The 17148-nt window shown below is 46.8% G+C and overlaps 1 protein-coding gene and 1 long non-coding RNA gene across 2 annotated transcripts in view; both read left to right on the plus strand.

The window, feature by feature from the left end:
• The window catches only part of NDUFAB1 (NADH:ubiquinone oxidoreductase subunit AB1), an 11270-nt gene extending 870 nt beyond the window's left edge, over window positions 1-10400 (plus strand). Inside the window, exons 2-5 of the mRNA XM_040635212.1 lie at window positions 7010-7126; window positions 8415-8502; window positions 9353-9452; window positions 10242-10400. Of these exons, the coding sequence (XP_040491146.1) occupies window positions 7010-7126; window positions 8415-8502; window positions 9353-9444 (297 nt within the window). The 3' untranslated portion in view covers window positions 9445-9452; window positions 10242-10400. The remainder of the gene's footprint in view (window positions 1-7009; window positions 7127-8414; window positions 8503-9352; window positions 9453-10241) is intronic.
• Window positions 10401-11013: 613 nt separating this feature from the next.
• On the plus strand, window positions 11014-12123 carry LOC103668857. The gene is made up of 2 exons (XR_570150.2): window positions 11014-11683; window positions 11767-12123. It is a non-coding gene; the product is annotated as an uncharacterized LOC103668857 (long non-coding RNA).
• The last annotated feature ends 5025 nt before the right edge of the window (window positions 12124-17148 follow it).

Raw genomic sequence — 17148 nt, forward strand, 5'->3', positions numbered from 1 at the left:
AAAGAAAGAAAGAAAGAAAGAAATAGAAGTCTGCCACCCAAAATGGAGCTGGGCCATTTATTCACTGACCATTCCCAAAGAGGTGATACAATTATGCTTCCAATTGATTAATAAGCAGTGAAGTGATGGTGATGGAATCAGGATGCTAGCGAAGCCTGGTGTCAACTGTCACGGACACTCTGGTTGGCATCACCAGCAGCAGGGTGATTCCTGAGGCTCTGTGTTCCCTCCCCCAGATTGATGAAAACCTCAGCTCAGATATCACCTCCTAAGAGAGGCCTTTGGGGACCACCCTATCTAAAATAATGCCCCTCCTGTACTCCCTCACTATCCTCCTCCCTACTTTACTGTTCCTCATTGTATTTATCACTATTTCCCTGGATTTTTTTGTCTTAGGGGAGGTGTTTATTTTAATTTGTTAATTTTCTACCCACTAGAATGTAAACTCTATGAGAATAGACTGCCTGGCTTGCCCACTGCTGTAGCAACTGGCACATAACAACTAGCATGTAACAGATACTCAATTTCTTAATGAATGCATAAACAATTTTACAACAGTGGGATGGTACTATGCAGTCTATTTTACTTTTATTTACTTATTTTTTAAAGTTTGTTTGTTTATTTATTTATTCAGTAAGTAAGTAAGTAATCATTACACCCACCATGGGGCTTGAACTCATTACCTGGAGATCGAGAGTCACTGGCTCTTTGAGGCACCCATGCGACCCTTATATAATTTTAATACCTATGGAATAATCGCCGCGTCAAAACTTTTAAACAAATGTATGTCAGAACGTTCAGAGAATAAGTAAAAACAAGTTCCTTTCATGTGTCAATGATTAGTATTTAGGGAAAGACAAGACAACGAGGTTCTGGCGCTGGCAGCCTTTTGCCTCTGGCCCTAAATGGCTGGACCGCGCGCCCCGAGAGAGCAGTGCCACCAGGAGCCTCTAGGGGCCGCTATAGCCAGCGGCGTCCGGCTGCGCCGCTCTGTGCATCCTCTGCGCTGAGCGGAGAGGAAACCTGGCCGGAGGGCGCGGCGCAGTGCATCCTGGGTCGGCGTAGCCATGGCGGCTCGTGTCCTTTCCGCTTGTGTCCGCCGACTGCCCGCGGCCTTTGCGCCGCTGCTCCGGGTCCCCACGCTAGCCGCGGCCCGGCCGCTCAGCATCACCCGCTGTGCCCCGCGGGGGCCGGACGAGGCCTGGGGCTCCGCAGCTAGCCTCGGTGCTCGCGCAGGTGACTCGCGGTGACTTTGCTGGGGCTTGGCAGGGGTCAGGGATCGGGGTGGGGGGGAGGGGCCAGGCAGCAGGGTCACGCCAGCCGCGGCAGGGGTGCTCGGGAGACATCTGGCTCTCCGCCCATTCCACTCCTTCACGGTGCTTGGTTGACCCCTGCTGGGAACCCAGGTGACCTAGTGCTTACGAGCTGGAGCGCAGACCTTCCAGTCAAACACCCCTGGGTTCGAATGCTGGCCGCCACTTTCCGAAACTTTGGGCAAGTCTCGTGACCTTGCTACTCTGGCTGAACGGCAAAGCTGGGGTACTAATCTCTACTTCGTGGGGGTGCAGCGAGGTTTTTAGAGCACCTAGTTGGGGTGCTTGGTAAACTCTCAAATATTGGTCTCCGTTAGTCGTAGTGATAACGACGAATACCGTGATAGTTTTTTAGGGGAAAACTGATGACTGGGTGCAAAAAGGAAGCCACACTGGCCTACAACCTTCTCCAGAGCAGTCTGCACCCAGGATTTCTCCCTGTATTGCCTTTGCCTGTTTACAGGCCTCCTGGAAGCAAAGATAGGAAAAAAATAGTATCTAGCTTTTCTGTCCGAGAAAACCTTTGTGAGGCAGAAATTCTCGTTAGGGCAGTGATTTTCAACCCTAGTTGCACATTCAAATCACCTGAGCATCTTAAAAGAGGGGAAGAATCCCTTGCCCACCCATTTTGATTTATTTCTCTGAGATGAGGCTCTGACATGGGTTTTCATTTAAGTTCCCCAGGTGACTAAAGGGTTCAGCCAAGATCAAGAACTCCTGCCTTAAGGTAGAATAGACTGTCAAGGCCAATTTGAGAAACCCTCCAAACCTGTGAACTTAATATAATAGTGGTTTCAGTATTGAATATATGTTAGAATGAAACATAAGGATGCCCAGGCCAAATCAGTCATTATTTCTAGAATTGGGGTCTTGCTGTCTGTTTTTAGAAGTCACCAAGTGATTCTTTTGTGTGGCTAGGATTGAGATTTACTGACAATGCGATGTATTAATTCATAGGGCACTGGCCCTGTTGCCTGAATCAAAAGGTTAACAGCGTCACCATGAAGTTAAGAGTTAAGGGCATTATATAGAGTTGCCGAGACCGCTTTCCGCAGTAGGCTGAAATGCAAAGTGATTGTCCTTATTCAAAGAGCACTGATTCTCAGACTTGATTGTTACAGATCCCTTGGGTTAAAATACAGATTCTGAGAAGGGGCCTGGGAGGCTTTATTTCCAATGGTCTCCCAGAAGATTCAGCTGCTGGTGGTCCTTGGACCATGCCTTGAATAGCAGGGTACTCAGAGATGTTCCCACTACCTCTGCTTGGTTCATATACAGCAGAAGAACCATTTTATTTATATTTACAAAGTGGTTTTGACTAAGTGTTCCCATTTAACCACCTTATATCTTTTGCTGATTGAAGAGAGAGTAAACACTTGTTCATTCAAAGAAACTGAGGGACGGCTATGTGCCAGACCTTATTCTAGGTGTTGAAGGGTACAGAGATACATATAAAGGAAAGACACTAGGTAATATCTCATTGGACACTGCAGCCTCATGTTAAACTTGCCAGCTCATTCCCTGCTGCTGTGTTCCCAAGGCTGTTTGACACTGTCTTTGTTCGTTCTTTCCCTCTACTTCCCTGTTCCTGTCCTTTGGCACTTTCCAGTCCTTAAACGTTGGTAAGTTCCAAAGATCTCTCACCACACTCTCTTCCTTGTCTGTGTCTTTGCTCTTGGTTTCTGCTATTGCCTGTTTCCCAGTTACCCCAAACTTCCACCTCCAGCCCTTGCTCATTTCATCTGGACTATTGCTCACTCCACCCATTCTGTTCCATTAGATTTTTTCTCCTCAGATCCATCCACTTTGCTGACTCCAGGGCAACTAGTTCTTCATTTATATTCCAACCTTTTCCCCTCCCAAAAGGAGCTAAAGCAGTTCTGAATATAAAAATATGAGATAGTGTAAAATAGAAGGTAAGAAAAACAAGGGTAGTGGCCTAGAATGGAACCTGGAAGTTTTGTACTTGACCCAGGCAGGCCCCAGATCTGAACTGTCTCGAAGCAAGAGCACAAAGAGGACTTCCAAAGAGTTCTTTGGGGCATGGTACCCAGATGAAGGCAAAACGCTTGTACAGGGAGAGCTCGGCTATTTTGTCTGTTCGGGTGTCTACACCTCTGGGCCCTGCCTCTTGAGCCTCAGAGCCTGTGTCCCACCTTAACCTTCAGTCTCCAGCAACATGAACTCATTTCTTCCCACACAGACCCACTACACTCCTATGCGTCATTTTCTTGGCCTGGCCTTCCCTCCTTGAATATCCTTATCCTTCCAGGGCTAACTCCAAGTTTGGTATCTCTTTCTTCCATGCCTGTCAAGGACTGAATGACAGCTCTTGTTCAGGAAGCAGCTTACAAATACGTCTGTCATGGCTCTTGCCACTTTTTTTTTTTTTTAAGATTTTATTTATTTGAGCGAGCATGAGTAGGGGGAGGGGCACAGGGAGAAGGAGATGCAGACTTCCCGCTGAGCAGGGAGCCCAACTCAGGGCTCGATTCCAGGACCCTGAGATGATGACCTGAGCTAAAGGCAAACACTAACTGACTGAGCCAGGCGCCCTTCTTGCCACATTTTTATTACAACTTAAATAATCTATTTGGCTTGATCTTTTCCATTAGAGGTAGCGGTTAACGTTTTATTTATCTTTGTAGTTCTAAGCCACAGCACAGTGCTTGGCACAGGGGGTAGAGCTCGCAGGCTGCTGAGACAGTCCTGTGTACACAGACAAGACATAGCCACCGTGAGGACAGGTATGTGTACAGCACAGAAGAGGGACCTACCCAGCGCCCCTGGTGAGCACGGTCTCAAAGGCAGCAGTTTCTCACACACTCAGGGCAGGAGCATGTGCAGAGGGCAGGAGAGCCTGGCACTCCTGCGATTGACCCTCAGGGTGCCTGTGGAAAGGGGAGACCTGAGTTGAGGTAAAGACTTGGGCATGTTGTGAAGGGCGCTGTGGAATGTGGATGTTCTGTTTAGGCTGCAGGGAGTGAACATGAAACGAGGTTTGTTGAATAAGTGAGATCTTGCCTCCCAATCAGCCAGGCTGGGTGGCCCAGTAAACATGATGGTGAGAGGGTGGGAAGAGTCGAGGTGGGCTCTCAGGTCTCTGGCCAGAGCACCAGGTGGTGGACAAGGAATAGAGGTCTGTGAGCAGGCGTTTTGGAAGACAGATAAGGAATTTATTTCCAAACTGACATCAAGATGTCTGCTACCAGGGTGGAGCTGTCCAGGGGACAGCTGGTAGAGCTGGCCTTTAAAGCTGTCTCCTGAGCTTTAAACTGAGCTTTCTCCGTTTCCCTTCGTCAGAGATGTACCTGAGTGGAGACAGATGCATTTCAATGGACGAACTAGGTTATTGGTTTCTACTAGTTGAGAGGGTAGTCACTCTTTTCCTGTACATTGTGCCTTCTCTGATGACTGTGGGAAGTGACTTGTGTCACATAGAATTGTTAAGTGTAGATCTTGGGGAAAAACACCACCAGAAACATTGTTGACTGTCGGGGACCCTGCTGAGCTGCTTGCCTCTTCTGTGCCTCTTTTTTTATTTTTATTTTTTTTTAAACCGCTGAGATCCAGGAGGAAGGAGGCAGTAAGGCCCTCCCCAGAGGCCAAGCTGGGAGGCCTGGCTCGGGATACCTTTCTCTGTCTCCGTTTCCCGTCTGTAAAATAGGACTGATGACAGAACTAAAGGAGGTGATGGTTTGTAAAGTGCCCAGCGCAGGCCGTAGTCTGATGATAAGAAGTCCATCAAGACACCAGAAGGGGAGGCTTGAGAGGGAAGGAGTGGGATCAGGTGCTTTGGGGGCACACTACCGCCAGTCTCAGATCCCGATCCTCCTAGACGGCCCTCAGTAGCACTCACTGTGGATGTCCCTGTCAGTGTCCTGAGCCCTTTACATTCCCTCAGTGACGCCTCATGGCGGTGGTGCCCATTTTACAAAGAAGGAAACTGTGACATTGGAAGGGTAAGTAACTCGCCCAAGGCGACACAGCTAGTAAGAAAGCTAGTGCCGGGGTACAGATGTAGGCAGTCATACTCCAGAGTCTGGGCTGTCACCCACTAGACCTGCCTGCCCTGTGCTGAGCCCACTGTAGCCCCCCACTTTGGACTGGCCTGTGCTCTCCAGGTGGAGACCCCTTTAATTTCACCACGTGGTGCCCACTGGCCCAAGCGCGGGCACTTGCTGGTGCGGCTGGGGACAGTGCTGACCCCTAGTGGACCCCTTGGGTAGTTGTGTACCATGCGCCCTCCCCAGCTTCATCCTTCCTCTTGGGCTCTGCAGCAAAGCTCCCATGTTCTCTCTTTCTCCTTAGCAGTAACCCCCCCCCCCAATACCACTTCTTGATGTGGCAGACAAGGCCTCTGTCAGATCCTTCCCCTCAAACTTCTGTCACCACCACTTAACTCATTGCTCCTCCCTCCATCTCTTCCCCTTCTGCTTCATTTTATTTGTGGCGTGGAGACTTCTAGTGATTGTGGATAAGTATGCCTGGAGATGTTCCCATAGCAGAGTTCTCCTTAACCCACACTGCAGGTGGAAAGGAAAGGACACTATATACATTGAGACAAAAAAGAACAAGTGCTCTTAAACTCTGAAAGCACCTTGAAATACCTTTAGGATATCCATGAAGCTCTTCATCTAATCTCTTTATAGCTCGGTGATTAAACCTGATTTTTTTTTTTTGCAAGATAAATATTTCTTATACAGAGGTGTGTACAGGTTTGATTCATTTGGCAGTGTTTTTTATCATGATTTTCATAGACCTTTGTCGGTCTCAAGGACCTAAGCCCCAACACGCAAAGCCACTTTCTATGGGGAGATGCTATAAGAACTCCAGCTTAACTTACTTAAGAACTCGAAATTTAACATCAACTTTAGAAGGTAAACAAACCAGTTCAGATTGAGGACTTCCACAGTGAGCAGAACTGTCAGACAGCTGTTTTGTTTCCTCTTGTTCTGCATTGTACCTTCCATGGCACTAAGCCTGCTGAGCTGTAAGTTGGAGCTCCTTCCATATTTGGCTGAAGAATCCATCCAACACCCTAATACCTAGTTGATTATCAAGTAGGCTAGTATCACAGACATTGGAGACACTACTCCCATCATGGCAAAAATCAGAAAGGCTCATGGTTTTGCTGGTGACAAGCGTACCCTGAAGAGAAACAGATTGGACCAGGAGGACTGCTGGGCTCCCTTGTCTGGGGTTTGGTAGCTGGCTCGTTTGTCCTGGCTGAAGTCAGGGGCCATATTAGACCTTCCCGTGTGCGGTCCTCCAGGGAGCTCTTTCTGAGTGGGCTGTCTTGACTCAGGTGTGCCAGTTAAAGGTGACAGAGCCTTACAGTGGCCAGGTGCTGCAGAAGGTGCCACAGGACACACACATCTGCAGACCCTGCACGATTTTCGAGGCAGCCAGTCTCCTGGGAGCCAGACTAGCGGCCAGAGCCGCAGCGCTGAACACAGGAGCCAGGGGAGCCAGTCCTGGCTCTGAGGGGATGGGAGGCCCATTTTTATGCTGCTGGACTGCTGGGGCTTCTGAAAATACCCAGTGTTGTGACTCTGGGTGGCCTAATGGCCACAGTCAGAATCCAAGGAGGTGGTTCTCGGAAGCGCTGAAAGCTCTGAAAGGTATCGGTAAGCTAGTGCGTTGACCCAGAGGCGTGTTTGGTTCAACGGCTCTTCCCTCCTGCCCTTTTCTAGGTTCCACGTACACAGCTGTGCCGCCAGTATAGTGACGCACCCCCTCTGACGTTAGAGGGGATCAAGGACCGTGTTCTTTATGTCTTGAAACTTTATGACAAGATTGACCCAGAAAAGGTAATTGACGTGCCTTAATGTTTTTTCTTTAAATGAGTATTTAATCAATGGTACGGAATTCAGAGGGTCCAAAAGGATATTCAGTAAAAAGTCTCCCTGACTCCCGGCCACCCGGTTCCCCTTCTGGGAGGCAGCCAGGGGAACCAGCTTCTCGAGTATCTTTCCAGAGGTACCAATACATATGCAAGGCGGTGTACTCACATATGTACGTATATGTATATTTTATGTACTGTGTGACCTTTAGCTCCTACCCTTTTATTTGTTTTTAAAGATTAGAGAGAGAGAGAGAGCGAGCACAGGCGGGGTAGGGGCAGAGGGAGAGGGGGAAGCAGACTCCCTTCTGAGCAGGGAGGACCCTGGGATCATGACCTGAGCTTAAGGCCGATGTTTAACTGACTGAGCCACTGAGGTGCTCCACTCTCCTACCATTTTTAAAAAACACAAGTAGTAGAGTACTATAAACATTGTTCTGTACCTTGCTTTTTAAACTAAACCACTGGCATTTTTCTCACAGTGGTGCATAAATAGATTCCTTCTTTAATAATTGAATCTGCCGTATAGGTAGGTTAGTGGGGTTTTTTATTATTGAGGTCTAAATGACATATAACATTAGTTTCAGGGGTACAACATAATGATATTTGTATAATACCGTGAGTTGAAAAAAAAGGGGGGGGGTGCACCTGGGTGGCTCAGTCTGTTAAGTGTCCAACTCTTCATTTTAGCTCAGGTCATGATCTCAAGAGTTGTGAGATCAAGCCCCATGTCTGGCTCAGCGCTAGGGGTGCAGCCTCCTTAAGATTCTCTCCTCCATCCCCCCCAAAATTGTGAATTGATCGCAGTAAGTCTAGTTAACATCTGTCAGCACACATAACTACAGAAACTTTTTTCTTATGATGAAGACTTTTAAGATTATTCTCCTAGTAAATTCCAAATATGCAATGTAGTGTTAATTAGTATAGTTACCACATTGTACATTATATCCCCAGGATAGTTTTCCCAAGCAGTGATCAAAGATCTTAATAAAATATATAAAGTAAAATCCATCATTAGTTTTGTGTGTATTGTTAACCATTTCAAAACAAGCTTGAATAAGTTAACATATAAAGCACACCAAGTATATGCTGGCACAGGTTAAACGTAAAATGCTGGTTATCACTCTTCATATTTCAAATATGTCCTCTTTATATTAAGCATATTCTATGAATGATTGACATTGTACTTCTCTGTTCTCTCGGGAAGCAAATACTGTTATGGACTGAATTTTGTGTTTGGCATTCCTTTCTTGCAGCTCTCGGTAAATTCCCACTTTATGAAAGACCTGGGCTTAGACAGTTTGGACCAAGTGGAAATTATCATGGCCATGGAGGATGAATTTGGTAACAGGCTAAGTCTGGGGTCTGCACAGTGTGATTCCTGATTTAGGTGGAAGAAATGCTGGGGGTCACAACTGGGATTTGAATCAAGTATATAACTAGAAATAGCACCCCTGCCCCCACGTGCTTACTGTCAGGTGAAGTCAACACTAGGGATGGTGCGCTCACCTAGAACGCACTCGGCGTGGGGCCGGCAGAGTGCCCAGTGTGGTGCCGAGGGCCGAGTGACCAGAAAAGGCCTGAGGGAGGATGGGATTTGGATGCTCTGGGTGGGGGCTCCAAGATGGGAGGCAGAACCTCACCTGTGGAGAAGCTGAGCACACCAGAGCACCCCGAATGGCCGTGCCCAGAGAAGTAACTGGGAGTGCCTGGGACACACGCACACGCACGGTTCCTGCCATGCCTCCCATGCACACTGCCAGGTTATGCTTGCTTCTCAGACAGTTGTGCACAGGAGACCTTTTAAGGGTCCATGGCTCAGTTTTTAGGTAAGTTGCCTGAAGGAAAGCCAAGGGGCTTCTGTGCTATCACTAGACAGATGAATGTGGTCATGAAAATGTTCTGGAATTAGATGATGGTGATGGTTACACAACCTGTGAATGCACTAAAAACCACTGAATTTTATACTTTAAATGGGTGAATTTTCTATCCTATGAATTACAGCTTTGAAAAAAAGAACCAGCTGTTATTAACTGTTGTCTAGAACATAACTGGCCCATAACTTAACAAATGGGATTCAGGGTTGCTGGAAAATTCTGATGTACTTGTGGGTGGTAAGGAAGCGTGAGAGGTGTTTAATTTTAAAGAATTTGTTTTTTCTATACTCATGCATTGTATACATTTTTACTTTTAGGGTTTGAAATTCCTGATACAGATGCAGAGAAGTTAATGTGTCCACAAGAAATTGTAGATTACATTGCAGATAAGAAGGATGTATATGAATAAAATATCAGGTAAGTAATTTGACTTACAGAATAATGTCCTCCCATAGAATTAACCTGTCTGTAGTTCTTCCAGTAAAGTAAGACTCTGGAAGAAATGGAAACATTGGAAATGCCTGACAGATTTTCACTGGTTATAAAACACAGGTCCTCTCTGGTTATCTGCCACTCAGAGGGGGCTGGCTTTAGTGACCATCTTTACCCTTGAGACAGGTCATGAACAGTTCATTCTTAGGTAGGACTTCCTTGATTGTCAGCACTCCTCATAAAAGCAGTCTTGTACAAAACACTGAGCAGGGTAACCCAAAAGCGGAGACCTCTACCGCCCTCGGTTTCACACCTGAAGCCAGCCCAGCCTGCTGTCCTGGAAGCTGAGATGGCCTGACTCTTAATCAGGCAGGAGAGGCCTCCTGGGTTAAAAGGCTGTACTCTAGAGTCAGCACACTTTATTCTCAGCTCTGGCCGGGTCTGTAAGTCTGGTGGTCTTGGGCAGGCCGCCTAGCCTTTAAGCCTGTTTCCTCAGTTGTAAAATGGGGATAATGATAGGACCTACCTGAGGCTTGCCTGAAGGTAAAATTCAGTAGTGTGTGCAGATTATTTAATGCAGTGCATGGTAAAGGAGCCTATCACTTCAACATTAGCTGTTGTTTTTCAGGCTCCAGTATGATCAAGTGGTTGACTTTTTTAAAATAAACATTGTATTAAGTGTCTGTAATTTTGATTACCCTGAATTGATCACCTCAGAGTCATTGAAAGTCAGTGCACCAAAAAGAAACACTGAACTAACTTTGTCTTTGCCAGATCCCCTTTTTTCACTGGAAGAAGAGTTGGAAGATGCTGACAAGTGTCTGGAAGTGAGGACGTGTTTTGGCATTATTGCTGCCTTTGAGAGAGTAATTCTGTTTAGACTTGTATTTAAATTGTCTGTTTTTTCCTTTGAAAATAAATCTATAAAGCCAAGATTTTTCTCAGTCTTCAGTTTTTCAGTGCCTATAAAGAGCTTGTTTATACTGACTTTGCTTAGTATTTTATTAAGTAGGTTCCTGCTGGGCGTGTAGCCCAGCGTAGAACTTGAACTCATGATCCCGAGATCAAGACCTGAGCCATGATCAAGAGTCAGCTGCTTAACCAACTGAGCCACCCAGGTGCCCCGAGTCTTAACTTTAATATTTTTAAAGATCTGTCTGATTAGTCATTGGTATTCATGCATATAAAAAAATGACTTTTCTAGCAGTGTATCTGAAATAAGTTTCTCTCCCATTGCCTTCAGTGTAAGGAATGAGTATTAGTGAAAAAAGAACTTTTTGCCTGAAAAAAAAATTTTGTCTTAAGTTTATCGGATGTATCAGCTGACACCAGCATATATGACTAATTTTTCCTCCCTGTCCTATGATCTCTTTCCAAATTAATAGAATTTAATACTTTTGGAGGATAGAAAAGTTCTCTTTGCTCCTGGAAGGTCAGTTGGACATGGGTCCCTTTGTCCTACATCAGTAAGTAGCCGCACTGCTCCTTTTATTCTTTTTTTTTTTTAAGATTTTATTTATTTATTTGATAGAGAGACAGCCAGCGAGAGAGGGAACACAAGCAGGAGGAGTGGGAGAGGAAGAAGCAGGCTCCCAGCAGAGCAGGGAGCCCGATGTGGGGCTCGATCCCAGGACCTGACTGAGCCACCCAGGCACCCCTGCTCCTTTTATTCTTAGCACTGCGGGAGGTCCTGTGTGAGGGCTGGAGCAGGCAGTTACCCGGCTCTTAAGATTTCCTTTGAGACCTGTCAAAATAATGGCTCTACTTTTACCGAAACTTCTAGTTTGTAGGAGGGAGGGAATCAAGGGCTTGTGGTAAATAGGAAGTAGTGACACAGAAGTGCAGAGACTGAGTGACCCTCAGCTGGCAGAGAATCCCAGGGCTGCGGGATGGGGTGGTAGGAGGGCTTGACTCCATCTGGGCCTGGGTTCCTTTCTGGGGACACCCGATGCTGCCAGGTCCTGCTGTGTCGCTCGAGGCATATCAGGCAGACGTACCTCCTTTTTCAGTAACAGGAAGCACTCATTGTTATACTGCACCTGATATATGTATCTTAAGACAAGTTCTTAGAAGATGCCAAACTGGTGCATAAGGAGCATCCTTAATCTTTTACAGCAGCATTTAATCCGCAAATAGCTTGAGTGCTTCCTGGGCGCTGCAGAGCCACGAGGGAACAAAACAGGCCCCGGTGGCTGTGATCAGGATGAACGTCTGGGGTAAGCTGTTCTTCTGGTCCTTTCAACCCCTTGGCAGCTGCACATTTTGCTGAAAAACTCATCCGTGGTTGTTTGCGCTGAAGGTCCTGCAGTTCAGCGGTGCTGGCCCTGAACTGACTGCTTTGCTGCCGTCTTAACCACACACCTGCAGAGATACCCACTCACATCCTCTGTAGCTGTGGGAAGTCCCAAAGGAGCCAGAATAAGGGGAACAATTCACCGAGTACGCCGACAAAGACACCCTGACAGATAACTTGCTGGAGATGCTACTTTAGGATCTGGGTATTAAGCAACCGCAAAGATCTTTCTATCTTTCTATTCTAAGAACTTGCTGGAAAAATCTTTGACAGACTTGTGTGCCACCACAGATAAGCAGTGAACTAACCAATGTAGCATTCCAAAGGGTGTATGAATTAAAACAATAAATGAGATTATGTGCATTTGTTGGTTTTTTTTTTTTTTTTGGTAAGAATTATATTTGAGAGCGAGCACGAGTTGGGGGGAGGGGCAAAGGGAGAGAGAGCAGCAGACTCTGCACTGAGCACAGAGCCCGACGCAGGGTTCGATCCCAGGACCACGAGATCGTGACCTGAGTCAATGTCAAATGTTTAACCAACACCTTGGTTTTAATGGCCTCCTACTGATGCCTTTGAGGATCTGTGCCTCTGTCGCAGGCCCTTCCCTTGGTACCTGGAGTAGCTGTGAGGCCAGTCACAACTGGCTTCCTGTCCCGTCTCCAGTTCTGCCACACCACTCGTCGTCTTCTGTGTCCCCCCAAGGGCAAGCACGCTCATTCAGTGTGTGCAGCCATTCCACGCCCACCGCAGAGCGGGCACACATCTCCGCTTGCCAGGAGCTCACAGTGTGTGAGGGAGACTTACAATCCGTGTGCTGCGTCCTACCGGCGTCAGAGGCAACGCAGGAAGCACCACTCCTCCCCGACCTCATGGACTGAGACGGACGTCACCGCCGGGTGTGGCTGCAATTGTTCAACCTGAATCTGACTGTAGGAAATGAATCCAGAGGGTGGGACTTTACGACCATGTCTGTCATGGGGAAAAAAGGACAGGGCAACTATTCTAAATTAAAAGGGACCAGAGGTATGTCAACTTCATGGTATGTGAAAGGACTGGGGGAAAAGAATGTTTTGAGAACTGGACTGTATGTAGGTGACATAACAAGCTGGATTTCTCAGGTCTGATAACAGCATTATGGAGCAGACCTTATTCTCAGGGGACAAAGACACCCTGACATCTTGGAGTAAAGCATCAAGATGTCTCTGGCTAACTTTCAGATGGTTCAGCAAAAGAAAAGAAAAAAGAACAGTGGAAACAACACAATGTTAACAACTGGCGGCCAGGTGACAGGCATGTGCACACATATGCGTGTTCCCTGAATATTCCTTCCAGCGTTTGGTTTAAAAGTTGCCAGACTAGGGGCGCCTGGGTGGCACAGCGGTTAAGCGTCTGCCTTCGGCTCAGGGCGTGATCCTGGCGTTATGGGATCGAGCCCCACATCAGGCTCCTCTGCTATGAGCCTGCTTCTTCCTCTCCCACTTCCCCTGCTTGTGTTCCCTCTCTCGCTGGCTGTCTCTCTCTGTCAAATAAATAAATAAAATCTTAAAAAAAAAAAAAAAAAAAAAACTGAGTTTAAAAAAAAAAAAAAAATTAAAAAAAGTTGCCAGACTAAAAAGGGATAAACTTCATGATGCACGTAACAAAGAGTATACTGATGGCATACAGGTGGATAGCCAAACATGAGATTGGCTAAATAGAAACAATTTTACACAGTGACATGTAAAGATCAGTGTTTAAATAAAAACCTTATAAACAGCATGATCCCATCTTTCTATAAAACACATACCAAAATGTTAGTGATGAGTGCCATGATACGGCAGAAATACACTGGCTTATTTTTGTTAATCAGTATTTTTAAAATAAATACTGGGGTCCCTGGGTGGCTCAGTCAGTTAAGCGTCCAACCTTTGATTTTGGCTCAGGTCATGATCTCAGGGTCCTGGGATCAAGCCCCATGTGGGGTTCTATGCTCAGCGGGGAGTATGCTTGACATTCTCTCCTTCTCCCTCTGCCCCTCCTCACCGCTCACTCGCTCTAAAATAAATCTGCAAAAAAAAATTAAGGGGCACCTGGGTGGCTCAGCCGGTTAAGTGTCTGCGTTCAGCTCAGGTCATGATCCCAGGAGGGTCCTGGGATCGAGCTCTGCATTGGGCTTCCTGCTCAGCAGGGAGCCTGCTTCTCCCTCTCCTGCTCCCCGCTTGTACATGCATGCGATTGCATGTGTGCCCTCTTTCAAATCTTAAAAAAAAATTTTAAAAATATATTAAAAATTTTTATAAGTATGTGAAAACTGAGCAGAGGCGCTCGCATTTGGGAAAGACACTGGCAGGGAGTGAGGCCTGAGCAGAGTTCCTAAGGTTCTGCAGGAGCTAGCCAGGCAGGCCCGAGAGCGACGTACACCAAGACAGGAGGTGGGTCGTCAGTTTGCTCAGTGTGCACGCTGCTACAGCATGAACTCACAGGCTGGGATCAAGTCACAAAGGAGGGCTTTAGTCTGCTTCAGGAATGTGTCAGCAGCTTCTACAGGGGAGACACAGATATATTTGGCCTCAGACACTGGTAGGTATGCAAAGGGTGGGCTGAGGAGATGGATTTGGTGGTTACTGGAAAAGCCCGTGAGAAAAATGCAGATTTGGGAGTTGGGATGAGGAGGGATGGACTGGAAAGATATTCTGGGAATAAAAATGGCAGCACTTAGTCAGATGAAGAAGGCAGTGAGCCTAGGATCTCAAGTGTATGGCTTGGGTGCTGCCCAAGGTGCTGTCTGAAGTAGGGAATGGAGGAGGATCAGACTGAAAGGCGACAGAATTTCAGTTGGGGACTGTCTTGGATTTGTTTGTGGGATACCCAAGCAAATGTCAGATAACCAGCAAGAGCTCAAGAAAAACACCAGACTGGAGCCACAGGGCTGGAGTCCGTTTGCGAGGTGCTTCCTGCTGGTTCCCTCCAGCTGCGAAGTCCCCACTGAGTTAAGCTTTCAGCCTTTAGGACTTGAAGTGAGAATGACTGACCCTCAGTTCCTGGGATGGATCCTTACATGTGTGAATTTTGCCTTCGTCAAGGATGGATCAGAGCGGAGAAGTGAGTGAGAGAATTAACCACCACCTGAAATTTTTTTAGTAAGTACATGTGTTAGTTTTCATTTTTTAACATAGTAACCAATTAATAAACAAAGGTCAGGGTTCAAAGTTTAAAAATAGAACTTATACACAAGTTAGTGCCCTTAACACACACAGTTAAACCAGGGAAAGAAGACATCTACGAAACAAAACAAAGTAGCCAAGTTTTTTTCCCAGTTCTCAACAATAAGTTGCTATCTAGAGCGCAGGCTAGCTACAGGCAAAATCTCTGAACGGTTAGACTCTGGCAGGCACGCAACCCTGGCTCTGCGCCCTTTTCCTCTGACAGGTAGAGCGGGGGCAACGAGGGATGTGGTGAAGGGCTGGCAACAACGCACGAGCATAATTTGACCCCGCGCCTGGCACACGGTTAGGACTTGATGAAGGAGCTGACGTCACAGCACCTGAAGGCAGTGTGTGCAGCAAGTCCCTCACCAGGTAGCACTGGCTTGGCATCTAGCAAGAGGTCACAACCCTGCGGGTGTCTGCCAAAGCTGCTCTGTTTTCTACTTTGGAGTGGCAAGTCCCGTACTCAACAACGAATGGAAGTCAACTAGGACATGCCTTAGACGCTAAGGTTACCATGCTTGTGCGTTTGGGGAGGGCAGGGGCAGCAAGGCAATTAGGAGCTCAATGTGGCAAAGCCGAGTCAGGAGTGAGCTGACTGGAGCACCTGCGCTGGGTTAGGTCTGAAACTCTTGATTTTCCGGTTACACGAGCCAAATCACTTTGCCCACGTCATGTGAATCAAGATTGTCACCAAAAACCAAGAGTTCTGAGTCCTGAAGCCCTGGAGTCCGTAAGTCCTAGACGTAGATGTGAGAAGGGAGCCAGAGTGATCAGTGGGTAAGAGGATTCTGCCCCATGAGGTGCTAGTTCCCTGACTATGCCTCCTCTAGAACCATGGCTCTGACCAACCATGACACGCCCACGACATAAAGAGCAAGACTCAGGACAAGAAAGGAAGACGAGATCAGGGGGTCACAGTGAAAATTTAAGATAAAAGATATGTATGGGGGAAATTACTTTCCAGTGGGAGAGAAAAACCAAGATTAGCAACAACAGAAAAGCTGAAACGGTATTGAAAAACCACAAGATTGGGATAAAGATTTAAAAACAGGGTCGCCTGGGTGGCTTAGTTGGTTAAGCATCTTGATTGTGGCTCAGATCATGATCTCAGGGTCCTGGGATCAAGCCCCACGTTGGGCTCCATACTCAGCAGGGAGTCTGCTTAAGAGTCTCCCTCTCCGGGCGCCTGGGTGGCGTAGTCGTTAAGTGTCTGCCTTCGGCTCAGGGCGTGATCCCGGTGTTATGGGATCAAGCCCCACATCAGGCTCCTCTGCTGGAAGCCTGCGTCTCCCTCTCCCACTCCCCCTGCTTGTGTTCCCTCTCTTGCTGGCTGTCTCTCTGTCAAATAAATAAATAAAATCTTTAAAAAAAAAAAAAAAGAGTCTCCCTCTCCGTCTGGCTCATCCTTTCAAATCAATCAATCAATCAATCTTTAAAAACATAAGGACTACAAGCTGGGAAAACTAGCTCTAGAAGATATTTTGGTCTGTGTATCAGGTATTACTGAATCAACAGGAGTCTTCTTGGGTGAGACAATGCTGTTGTGATAAGGTATGAGAGTCTCATTCTGAGATGAGTGCTCAGTACCACAATGTCTACATGTCCGTCAAATGTTCTGGTAAAATAAAGTGCATTGTGTCTGGGGAAGAAACTAGGCATGTGTGGTTAATATTTTAACTGGTGAAAGGTAGGTAAAAGTATGCGGTGGTCACTGTAGCATATTCCAACTGTAGGTCTGAAAATGTCCAAAACAAAAAAGGGAAAACAGCGAGGGATTAAAATTAGATAAGGGGGAGAGGGGTAAAACAGAAGCAAGAAACTTGAGACTTCAGAGTTATAAAATGGGGTGAACAGGAGGAAAGTTTCTATCAGGAGAGTAAGGCTAACAAGGCTTAGGATCAAAATTAGCCTTGATAAGCTAGGGAAAGCCAAAGGGGTTAATTCTGGCTCAAAGGAGCCAAGTAGCGTTGGCAGAGGGCTCATGGGTGGGAAGCATGTCATCTTCCCACAGCACGGATGGGCTGACCAGAGCACCTCTTGAGCAAGAGTAGGAGGAAGTCATTGCCTCCTGCACTAATGACTGTCTGGTTTGTGGGATCCCCACCGTAGAAAGGGTTCTGTTAGCTGGCATTCTCTCCACAGTAGTAACTATCTGCCCAGAAGGTACGGTAAGAAATTCAGGCTGGAGTTTATCTCATTC

Source organism: Ursus maritimus, unplaced genomic scaffold (genome assembly GCF_017311325.1).
Source record: "Ursus maritimus isolate PB19 unplaced genomic scaffold, ASM1731132v1 scaffold_2, whole genome shotgun sequence".
Lineage (NCBI taxonomy): Eukaryota > Metazoa > Chordata > Mammalia > Carnivora > Ursidae > Ursus > Ursus maritimus.